We start from the raw sequence: 12,672 nt of genomic DNA, 5'->3' as shown, positions 1-12,672 counted from the left end.
GATATTTGCAACAGTGTTATACGTCTTATGTTCACTGAATAGAGGCAAATCGACACAATTCTTACAGGGTTAAATTGCCATATTATTTCACTTTGTATCATGCCCCACTTGTCAAGTAACTCTTTTATTCAATCAACAACAAAAATCTTCCACTGGGAGACACATAAACTCAACATTTCCGTTTTCACTTCATGCGAAACACCTAATTGAAGAAAATATATTCACGGATTCTGAAAACTACTGTTTATACTTGTCCTATCCATATTTTACTATATAATTACTTTTCACATTGTGGCTAAAAAAAAAAAACAAAATGTATATCTTCTATCTTGCAATCAATCGTGGGATAATTTTCCAAAGACTCTGACCGTGGGGCAAATCACAGTTCAATATGTTTCACGAAATGGGAAAATCACCTTTTTTCGCAAGATAGGCAATATAATTTGGCAATGATTGAGATAGAAATTTTATGATCCTTCAGGGGGAAAAGAAAGTGCTTAAGACACTAGAAATTGTTACACTTGATATGTCGTGTTAGAAAAAGTCTTCTATCCAATACCCCCACAATATTGCTATTGCATTTTCATGCTTGAGCTCAATATCTTGTCTCATTCTATGTCGAATCGGTCGAATCTCTTTGCCATACCATAAATTGTTATATAGAGATGGCATGGGTTTTCAATTTTTTTTCGTGTGAGAATCCGTGAAAATCAATTCACGATTTCGTGATAAATAAACTGTGTGACAAATTGAACGTCATTAATAAACACGAATAATGCAAAATTGCCTTTCATTTCAAGTGTATTATTTTCAATAATTGATCTCAAAGCTTAGTAAAATGTATTTTCAACTTAAAAAGCCACACTTCAAATTGGCAGATTAATTGACTTTCTCCTTGCACTGGATATTATCTCGTGAGTATCAGTTGGGGCAAAAGGGTTCAAATAAAATGACTGTGTGGCACTGAACTCAAAATTAGCTTCTAAACTTAGTGACTTTGTAAAAGGATTGCTCGAATTAATAAGTTCGTGAGAAGTTTTGAGTTTAACAGCGATAAAATTAGCACGATAGAAATTATTATCTATGAAACTTTCTTCCTGCAAATTAATGCGATCGTCAGAAGATAGTGAGAGAAAAGACATTAAATTTGATGTACATGTTAAATATCTAATAAATCTTCTACCTTCTTCTTCACATCTCTTCGCTTTTGTCGCATGCAAAATTAGGTGTGCTGAACTTACATCGATATATTATTGTACACTGCTAGAAATTGGTTTGATTGGGACAAAGTCGAGAGGAAAAAAAACTTTTTACATAGACATTTTTGAGCAGTAAATTATCATTATTGTCAATAGGGGAGGGTAGAGCAGTTAACGCAGCTGTACATTTTTTTCAGAGCTTATTTGCTAAACGAATACGAATCATATTCAAATTAATTTGTTAAACTATTAAACTATTTTTTTATCTAAAAAATCTTTACATTCGAAAGTGCATGTGTGAATCTACCCAACCCTCCCCTATAGAAAATTACATTCAATTATAAAGAATTCTTCAATTGAAAAGTTTAAACGATTATTACAACATTTCATTGTCATCACTACATATAAGTTTAAAATTGGTGAAACTGAATTGGTTTGTCTGACAGTGTAAGATTTTTTCGAACATGTAAAGTTTGAAGAATCTACTATTTTTCATTTTTGAAGAATACAAAGTGCAGTCAGTGCAATTTTTTTCCAAGAAATCTTAAAAGTCGCAGTAAGTTATATTAGTGAATTACATATTTACTCTGTTTTACATATTGTGTTATGCCCAGTACACAAACTTTTGTTTGTAAACATGTTTTTAAAATTTCATATGAGAATGAGCGAGATGACTAGATCTAGATCTCACTCACTCTCATTGAAATGTCAAAAACATGTTTACAAAACAAAAATTATTGTGCGTTGGGCATTACACAGAAAAAAATATTTTGCAAAATTGATCGTAAAAGTTTGTAGTTTCCCATTATTGGGGACTTAAAAAATGCTCTTAAATTATAATCCATTAACCCTCTTACAATGTTTTCTTTAATATGCGAAAAACAGTTTTAAAACAATGTTTTTTAGTATGTTCCATAAGTATGATCCAATAAAGTCGAAAAAATCATCCATTCTTCATTATCTCTTTTAGTTTAGGCGCTAGGTGAGAAAATATTATAAATTTTTGAAACTCTTTTTGCTTCTAGAATTCACATTTTTAGTTTTTTTCAAATTTTTTAAATAAAATATACAAAGTAGAATGACATATCTTTCAGTAAAAAATAAATATATTTTAGTCAGATAACTTTAAATCGGTATTTTTATGGAAATTGGAAATGAGTTTTTTTGCACAAATATTTTTGTTGCTTTTTCTCTGACCTGTCACACAAAACTGGGAATAGCAAAAAAACGAAGAGTCAAAACGAGTTTTAACTTTCAAAAGATGTTAGTAAGACTATTACCGAGGACACTATAGCACTTTTAAATAAATAAAAACTTTGTAATCGCAGGAAATGCGATTTTTGTGAAGAGCGTCTTGCGATGGTCTTATCTATAGAGGGTTAATAAATTTGTAAATGTATTTTCTTCATTGTTTGTAATACGATCATTTAACGAGCATTTTTGTTCTTTGACGATAATTTATTCCTAAATGTTCTTAAAATTTTGACATTGGTTTGTAAAATTTTGTCAGACAAGCAAAAATGTGTGAAAAATTTTTGAAAAAAGAACATAAATGTTCGATAAGTGGTCATGTTACGAACAAAGTTTGTGAAAAAGTACAAACTTTTACAAACTTTCTTTTGGGAGTTATACGATTTACGACCTTTTTGTAAGTCCCCAGCAAGAGGTTACAAACACTACGAACAATTTGACAAAATATATTTTTTCCGTATAGATAAAATTTGTTTCGAAACTTCCATTTCGAAATGAAAGTCCCCTACTGAGCTTTAGATCGGTGAAATTTTGCCTATTTTTCGACGTATAAAATATTTCTCTTCGAAAACTCTATTTTATATGTTCGAATATTTTGACAATTTAGCTATTCTAAAACGTTTTTTTGTTTATATGTATATAGCATTTTTAATCGTAAATTGTCTTTGGTAATACTTTGACGTCATAGTAAAAATTATTATTAAGAGAATAATGTACTTATTTTTGTAGTTATTCGACCTTTATTTCGATTTAAGGTCGTGTATCTCGTCATATTAAAGATATAAAAACATATGTTGTGAAATTCAGACATTCATAGTTTTGTAAAACAAAAATAAAAAGAGGATTTTACTAAAAGAATTCAAATGTATAAAAAAAAATTCAAGCACCGTTACTAAAGTTCGAAAGTTTTCGAATTAAAAGAGAAAGTCTACCAGAATTCTTTTTTTTGTCATGATACATTTAGGGATATTATACTAGATGGTGGGGAAAATTTATATTTTAGTGATGAACCACTACGGGAGATATACGAAGCCTCACCGGCACATAGCACAGTGGGGTGCTTTTCTAAATTCTCCCGTATAAACGAAAAGGAGGTATTTTTCAAGACTCATCAGTGCATAACACAAAGATTTACATTTTTAAAATCTCTTCGTTGAAAAGAAAATTAAAACGCCCATTTTATCATGTAAAGACCAGAGTATCACCGATAACCCAAAAACAATTTTATGACGGTAAGTCAGAAAAATGTTTTATTTGGACACCGGTGATCCACAGGTTCTTAAGGGTTAACTATTCAAAGTTCAAAGCTTAAACATTTATATCAGAATTAATCAGTAACTTTGGTTTCCTAACCAATACCCACATATTTAATCTAATAATTACTTTTTAGAATTGTATATAGGGGAAAGTCGTCTGCCTTTAAATGCAGCAGCCTTCAAATGTTGCGATTTTTTCGTTGTTCTCAAAAGCATAAATTATATTCTATTAACTATTAGGTAGCTATCCATCATCCTCACAAATTATCAAAAAATGGAGAGCCTAACTCCTATTTCCTAGATGCTAGATAAAAAAAAATGAAAATGAGCTCTAAACTGTAATTTTGATGTTCCACAAATCATGTGATTTTTCATAGTGAAAACCATTTTACAAATAAATCTTCCATTGTGGACACATAGAAGGTTAATCAGGCTTAATATTTCTGTTAATACATTTTGGTTCAGATGACACAATTTTTGTGGGTGGCAAAAATTTGCAAATATCACCCTGCAGCAGCCTTTAAATGCTAATGTCGTGTGCCTTTAAATCCTATCTTTCCATACATCAAAACATGTGAAATCGAACTCCTACTTTTCTCTGACGAACGTCATACAAATACCTATAACCTGCTATCTTGCTCCGGCCGGGATGTTTCAAGTTGACAATTTTCAACTTCAATGGCTTTTTCTTCCAAATTTTCATGTGCAAAATAGTGCTTCAGAAAAATGTGAAGAAAAGTTATTGTTTAATGTCTTTTGACTGCAGTGATGATTTTAGTGAGTGCGTTAGGCTTCAACCTATTCATTTATAGCCCATTTAGTTTTATTGATTCAATATTCTCAGTGAAAAAAAACATTTAAAGGTAGCTGCCTCGCGTTTGAAGGCAGACTATGCCAGCTGCCTTCATACAAATCGACATCACTTTTTTAATTTCCTCAGAAGGAAAAACTGAGGACTTGCGAGTGCTAAATGAGGTAATCATATACGCCGAATGAACAAGAGAATTTTTTGGTGTAGTAGAAAATAAAATCCATTTTGTGGATTCTTCAGAAAAAAATCTTAAATTTGGAACTCCATTTTTCGTTTGAAGGCAGACGACTTTCCCCTATTAAGGTGTCTACACATTATAAGAAATTTCTATCAAAAATGAGCTTCAAGAAGTGTTCTTCAAGAAAATTGCCTACACATTGGTGAGAATTTTTGACAAAAAGATGGATTCTTGAAGAAAATTTGTCTAATGTGTAGACAAATTTCTTCAAAAATCATATCCAATTGAAGGAAATTTCCATCAAGAATTTTTGAAAGAAATTATCGGCTACACATTGGAATAAAATTCATCAAAGTCATTCTTGACAGAATTCTTGAAGGAAACCATCACGATTCAAGATTGTTTTTCACGAAAATTTGTTATTTTCTGCTGGAAAAAGTGAGAAAAGCGTTTGGTGAAGTTCCTTGGGATAGTATTTAGTGAATTTGTGAAGAAAATCTTCTAAATATGCAAGGGAATAGTGTTTTTCTTGAGATGTCGTTCCTGGTGGAATCCAACCCAGCCTTGAAGGAACATTTCCTGTGATTTTCCTCCAGAAATTGCCGGAAGTTAATCCATCTGTGTATTCTTGAGGTGTTCCACAGTACAGTGGCCTCGTACTCCATGGATTGCAAGATGGATGGAAAGGAGAAAATTTACGGGCACTTTGGAATCTCTGCCTTGGTTACCAATCAAAACAAGAGCTAACCAGAGCCACCGAGGAGATCTCAATGCAAACGAGAGCTGTCCGGAGCTACCAGAAGCCATCACTTGAACCCCCAGAAGAACATCAGAATGATCTTTTATATCATTCACTTTCTCAACCACTAGGAACTCTGTGGGATTGCTTCCTTTCGAGAACATCAGAACTGGATAGCCACATGCCTTCAATTCCTCATGTCAATGGAACATGGAACCCAGTAAATAAATCAGTAGTGGAATTATTTTGGAACATCCATGGAATTTTCACAGGAATATTCTTCTATTATATTAATTTAAAAAAAAACTACATTTTTTACATAATAGAGATCCTTTATGTAATTTTTTTTTATTTATTAAGGGGTCCATCTGGAAGATGATTGCCCCGCCTTTATGTAATTTCTAATGATTATTTATTAAAAATTCCTAATTTTAATAACATAATGAAATGTAAAGGACTAGATTCAAAACTAGATTTTTTGGGAGTCTTAAAGTGTAATTTTTGGAAAATACTCTTAAGATCTCATAAAAAAATCCTCCTGATATTGATAAAATCCTTTCCACAAGCGTTAAAAACTTGAATGAAACTTTTTACTGATCAAAAAAGACAATAAATTTCAAAGGCTGTCTCTTATTTGAATTTTAATGCGAAATTAAAATTGAAATAAATTATATTTAATTTTTGGGAAACTGCTCTTAACATATCGACCACCCAGAATAAGACCTGACTAATTCGTGAATGGCCAACTTTACAGGAGAGCGATTTAAAGCTGAGATTTGCATTTGCTAATAAATCAATTAATTTAACTTCACTTTCCTAATATTGTACATCAAACGAAAGGATTCGATAAAAGTTATCTTAATTCCATAAAATTTTCACAAAATAATGTGTATTTTAATAACTATTACAATATTTTCCGAGTTGTAACATATTTTTCCTGAGCTGTCATATCAAAAGCTCAGGATAAGACCCGAACAACTCGAGTTTCCCACGCTGCCAAGCGACCCGGCTGGTCACGCATCACTTGTCAAAATTGTTTCGATATCATTCCCCATACGCATCACTATCTATGTATATTAATTGTTTTAAGTAATTTTTTCAAGACATTTTAACACTTTAAAACCCGAGCCAAAAAATCACGTAAAACACCAAACTGGCATAAAATGCTAGAGCAGTTATTCTCCATAAAAAAGCAATTTTTCAATATTTTTCGTTTCGTAAAACTTCACAGCAGTTCAAGGACTCATAAATTATTTTTTCAATAAATATTTTCCCATTTGTCTAATCATTTTTATATAAATTTTGTGAAAATTGACAACAAATGCCAAAGTGAATTTTTACAGATTTTCGTAGCAAAAAGGCAACTTCTGTTGAATTTCCTTATACTACAGTAGAGTCTCGCTATAGTCCATATTTGGTTTCAGATTTGACACTTGAGTCGCACTATAGTCCATGTAATTTTTTAAAATTATCAACGACTTTTAGTATTTAAATTGCTCAACGGCTTCCACTTTCTTTGCGATTGTGGTACTTGTCCTTACTTTCTTCATTGTGGATCACAATTATCACAACTACTCAATAAAGTTTGCCAAAAATATTAAAATACAGTAGAGTCTCTCAAATTGGAACGATTGGGGGGTATTTTTGACATTTCTCACCTCTCAAATTCGAACGATATTTTTAAAACTAACTGAATTTATGTGAGATTAAATAGCACTTTGAATCAAATTCCCGTAATTTCTCACAAGTGTTAGTTGGTAACATACTTCCTTTTCATTTTATTCGCACATAATGTGTATAAATATTCAGAAAACAGCACAGAGAAATGATTTTTAATCATCCACAATACGAATTTTTTAACATAACCCTACAATTGACATTTTAAATCCAACCGGCGTTCGAATTTGAGAGATTCAGATTTGAGAGACTCTACTGTAATTATGCTTGTCGCGTACTAAAAAAACATAACCTAACTTAAAATCAGTGTTTTGAAATCAACGGTCGATAAATTGTGGACTATAGAGCGATGGCTTATAGCGAGACTCTACTGCATTTGTTTACATATTTAATTTCCTTTTTCCTAACAATTTGGAAAGAATCTTAGAACTTATATCTATATATTATCCTGTAAAATTTTAAAATTCTCATATATAGTTTAAAAAGAAAAAAAAAAGTAAAACAAAGCGAAAAGTGAATTTTCACCTTTTTTTACATTACCATTCTACATAAATTCTTGGTCTTATATTATTTAATTTTTAATAATTATTTTATTATTTTCACGTATTTTTTACGATTTTTTCGAATCGTGACAAAACTCAAAAATATTAACATTTTTTAGGTTATATAGTATAAGCCATTCAAATGTCCATTTCGGATGCCAACTACGTATAAAAAGGTAGCATTTTACGCCAATTTTTTAGTTTTTTTTCAATTTTTAACATAATAGAAAAGTTATCAACTATTTTTTTCTACTAAACGAAAGGTCATTAAATTCTCTATACATTAGTGTTATCACTTAAAATTAAAGTAAAATGTCAATTTGGGTTTTAAAGTGTGAAAAAATCAATTCATTCAATTTTCGAATCGAACAAATGTGATATGTCGATTGGCATTGACAGGTATCAAACGCAAGCGTGAAAATTCCACGGCAATTACAGAATTTACCCTGTGGGAACTGTAGTGATGGGAAAATGTCGATCAGTTGGTGTGTGTCTAGGATGGGGAACTGGAAGGGGAAGAAGAAGAAGAAGAAGTGAAGTGTGGAATGACGGCTAAATATCCGAAAGAAAATGTAGAAAACTTTCATGTGAAAATTGATTAATAAAAAGATATAATTATCGAAACAAGAGGTAGTGTTTCAGTGAAGTAGGACGGGTAACCACACCCCCTATAGGTCTTATATTATTTAGTTTTTATTATTTTCACTTTTTCACATATTTCTTATTATTATTTCTAACCAATTATCAAGCAACAAAACCTCTTAAAAGTTAATAGGTTATGAGCTCTCGCGCCAAAGAGAAGTTTGATGCATAATAAATTAGCATTTTATTGCTTTTATCCAGGTTTTGCAACACTTGCAATACTAGAGAACCTCAAAAAACTATCAAGATATCAGTAATATTTCATAAATAATTGCAATATTCGCAAAATTTATATTCTGGATTAAATCGTGAAATTTTCTTTGATCTTTATAAAATATAAGCCATTCAAATGTCCATTACAGCTGTCAAACTCCATATAAAAAATACTAGCACTTTACGCCTATTTCGTATTCAATGTCCAATTTTTAGTTTTTGATCCATTTTTTTAATTTTATAGAAGAGTTATTAATTATTATTAACAATACTGGTTATTAACTAGATATTACCAAATTGAAAACTATACATATTTGCAGCCAAATAATAGCTTATCTATTATCGTGAAATCAGCCGGAATACTTTTGACATGCAAAATGATGACGTCACACGGTCGAATTATGCGGCTCTTATCCTGACTGAATTGAAAAATGAGTGAGATTTTGCTTTTTTAGAAAAAGCGCTATAAATTTGGAAATAATTTATATTCAGGTATAATATTCACAGGGAAGGTAGAGGGTTTCACGGAGTATCCGAAAAGCGAAAAAAACGAATTTTGCAAAAAATCGAGATAGTCGGATTATATTCTGAGTGGTCGATATTATACTAGATTTTTTTTAGTTCATTTATTTTAAACCGCTTGTATTATATTATAACATCCCCACATCAGATATATTTTCTACTACTAAAAATAAGCAAACCTAAATATTTAAAAATCCACGTAATCTTCTAAATTAAAAGTCCTTTACATTGCATTATGTTATTAAAAGTAGGAATTTTTAATAAATAATCATTAGAAATTACATAAAGGCGGGGCAATCATCTTCCAGATGGACCCCTTAATAAATAAAAAAAAATTACATAAAGGATCTCTATTATGTAAAAAATGTAGTTTTTTTTTAAATTAATATAATAGAAGAATATTCCTGTGAAAATTCCATGGATGTTCCAAAATAATTCCACTACTGATTTATTTACTGGGTTCCATGTTCCATTGACATGAGGAATTGAAGGCATGTGGCTATCCAGTTCTGATGTTCTCGAAAGGAAGCAATCCCACAGAGTTCCTAGTGGTTGAGAAAGTGAATGATATAAAAGATCATTCTGATGTTCTTCTGGGGGTTCAAGTGATGGCTTCTGGTAGCTCCGGACAGCTCTCGTTTGCATTGAGATCTCCTCGGTGGCTCTGGTTAGCTCTTGTTTTGATTGATAACCAAGGCAGAGATTCCAAAGTGCCCGTAAATTTTCTCCTTTCCATCCATCTTGCAATCCATGGAGTACGAGGCCACTGTACTGTGGAACACCTCAAGAATACACAGATGGATTAACTTCCGGCAATTTCTGGAGGAAAATCACAGGAAATGTTCCTTCAAGGCTGGGTTGGATTCCACCAGGAACGACATCTCCAGAAAAACACTATTCCCTTGAATATTTAGAAGATTTTCTTCACAAATTCACTAAATACTATCCCAAGGAACTTCACTAAACGCTTTTCTCACTTTTTCCAGTAGTGAAACAACAAATTTTCGTGAAAAACAGTCAAAAGAGGTAGAGACTTGGAAATGATGGCAATCTGTCAAAAAAATTTTTGATGGAAAATAAAAAACCCAATGTGGAGGCATTTTTCTTCAAAAATTCCTTCAAAAATATGAATTTTTCTTTAAAAAATTCTTGAAATAATTCTTGATGAAATCAGCTCCAATGTGTAGACACCTTTAGAATTGACAGAATTTTACATAAAAATAATGATTTCAGTTCGGGAAGTAGCGGACAGGAAGCAAGCATTTCACATTATGTAAATAATAAAAGATTATTTTTTTATAGAAATATTTTCCCTTTATCTTCTAACCGCATAAATAATTTTTCTCTAAACTACAAATAAATAATCATATATTTCGCCTTGCTTTTCCCGCGTATAGATTCATTTTGTATCTCTTCTATGTGAAATAAAATAATACACTTCTGAAACATCTCTAGCGTCGACCGAATAAGATTGCTAGACTTTTTAGCTATTTGATGATCAAATAATCGGTAGGTACTATGAAGAGAAAAAAAAGTCACACATACCTGGCTCCAACAATCACTTGATCTCTGGCGACATCGAAGAGTAAACGCGAAAATGATGTGATATTTCCATCAGTGAAGCGATTTGATGTCGGCAGTAAATCTGGAAAGAAGAAATCAACCGAAAATCAATTAAGAACCTTTCAAAATTATTCCAAGATAAGTGATGGAAATATAAGTGTATTTGCATTTAAGGTCATTATTCACTGAAGATAATCCCCATGAAGCGTGATTGAGGATCTTTTAAGCGATCACATCAAGTGCATTGAGAATCAGCTTGAGATGATGTCCATTAGTGATCCCCTTTTGAGTTTACCAGTGACACGCGTTCACCAATCAATCATATGGTGAATTTTTGTGGAAAAAAGGAATGCCAATCACCACTCTATTAACTTTCGAATTGGTATTTGCATTTGATGAGTGACCATAGCAAATATCACTAACATTTGAATTTGTGTAGTACCTCAATTCCACTGTTTAAATTTGCCAATTCCCATTCACTGTGAGTGATCTTGTTTGCAAATAATTGACCTAAATTGTCTATTTTGTGTTGATTTTCAATTTTTTTTGACCCTTTTTGGATGTTAGTTTAAGCTGGGGAGACCAAAAGGAGTGTCGCCAGATACTGTCTGCCCATAGTAACTTTGCAATAGCATACGATCTCAAAAAGTAAATAAATGATCACTTAACAATTTTCTTATTATTTGAAGATATTGATGGGTAAAAGATATTCCATAGTCATTCCTTCATTAAATTCTTTCAATTACAAATACAAAAGATACAATCAATTTTATTTATTATTCATCAACTCTTGTCCTCCAACAACAGTGCAGCATATGCTTTTTCCAATATATGAACTCAAAATTATTGTTATCCTCTCTTATGCTTTTTAGTGTAGTTTAGGAATACCTGGCACTCTTTTATGTTACTGCATAAAATTTACAGTTTATGACATTTTTGCGAAAAATGCAATTAAAAAACGTAAATATGGATATTGAAATTTTATTGGATTCCTCACCGTCTTCTTTTGTTTAGCAAAAATATTGGGAATTTTGAACATGGATGAGGTGTTATTCAAGCATATGGTTTGTAGGTTCCATAAAGTAAAATATATTATTTCGGAAATTTTACTCAAAAAAACCCATATATGAGAAACAGATGTTTCACTACACACCAAAATGACCATCATCTTCTCTGGGGTGTAAAATTTCCAATATGGGGTTTTTAAATTACCACTCACTCTCGATCTTGCTTAAAGAAAGTCTTTTTTCACATACTGGGTAGGTGTTTAAAAACATTTTTATTGCCTTGTCTGTAGTGTCGGTTTTATGCAAAAGACACCAATCAGTAAGAAATTTTAATATTTTATCTTTTATAGTTCTTTTTCTATTTAAATAATTTAAATAATTAGTTTCTTTATATAATTTCAATGAAAGTTTCCTGATTGAAATATCTGAATAAAATACCTAATAATTGAAAGTAGAGTACACTGCGAAAACTTTCTGCATACGCTCTAGATTTTTATTTATTATTGCAAATACCACCCATATATTTCAGTAAAAGTGAACAAATATAAAGCCAAAGATTCATTGCTGTCTCTCGGGCGTATATCTCTTGTAGATTTCTTGTACTACTAAAACGATCAATTTCGACATGCAAGAAACCGCCTGGTGCAATCTTTATCTTCTTTTTATTGCTCGAACTTAAAGAGACGACGATGTATAGGATCAACTGATTTCAATTTTACGCATGTTGATTCTTCATCGCTTGAGTTCAAGATAGTGACTTTGTATATTAGAATGACCCCGTATAAGTGAACAAAAAACAGTATTTATGGTGCTATTCCAATGAAATAAACATGTTTTTTTTAGAACTTTACTGGTCTTAAGGGATTCTCAATAATAATCAACTTTACTTTGTGTGATTCCTATCTCAACTATTTTCTCTAGTCTTCACCGAGTTCTAAAACCACCAAACAGTCGAGACAGGAACCATCGCAAAAAAAGTCGATAATTCAGAAGCAATTGTGAACAATAAAGTGCTAAGAAACATGCTCATTTTTCATTGGAATATCACCATTAGGTCTTTATTTTTGGCGTG

At 31.4% G+C, this 12,672-nt stretch overlaps 1 protein-coding gene across 1 annotated transcript in view; it reads right to left on the bottom strand.

Annotated features, from left to right (window-relative positions):
- LOC129797909 (semaphorin-5B) overlaps positions 1-12,672 on the bottom strand; it is a 118,515-nt gene that overhangs the window by 65,670 nt on the left and 40,173 nt on the right. The window contains exon 3 of the mRNA XM_055840786.1: positions 10,576-10,675. Within this exon, the coding sequence (XP_055696761.1) occupies positions 10,576-10,675 (100 nt within the window). The remainder of the gene's footprint in view (positions 1-10,575; positions 10,676-12,672) is intronic.

Source organism: Phlebotomus papatasi, chromosome 1 (assembly GCF_024763615.1).
Source record: "Phlebotomus papatasi isolate M1 chromosome 1, Ppap_2.1, whole genome shotgun sequence".
Lineage (NCBI taxonomy): Eukaryota > Metazoa > Arthropoda > Insecta > Diptera > Psychodidae > Phlebotomus > Phlebotomus papatasi.
The sequence above is the reverse complement of the archived record's forward strand: the minus strand, read 5'-3'. Positions and strand labels throughout refer to the sequence as shown.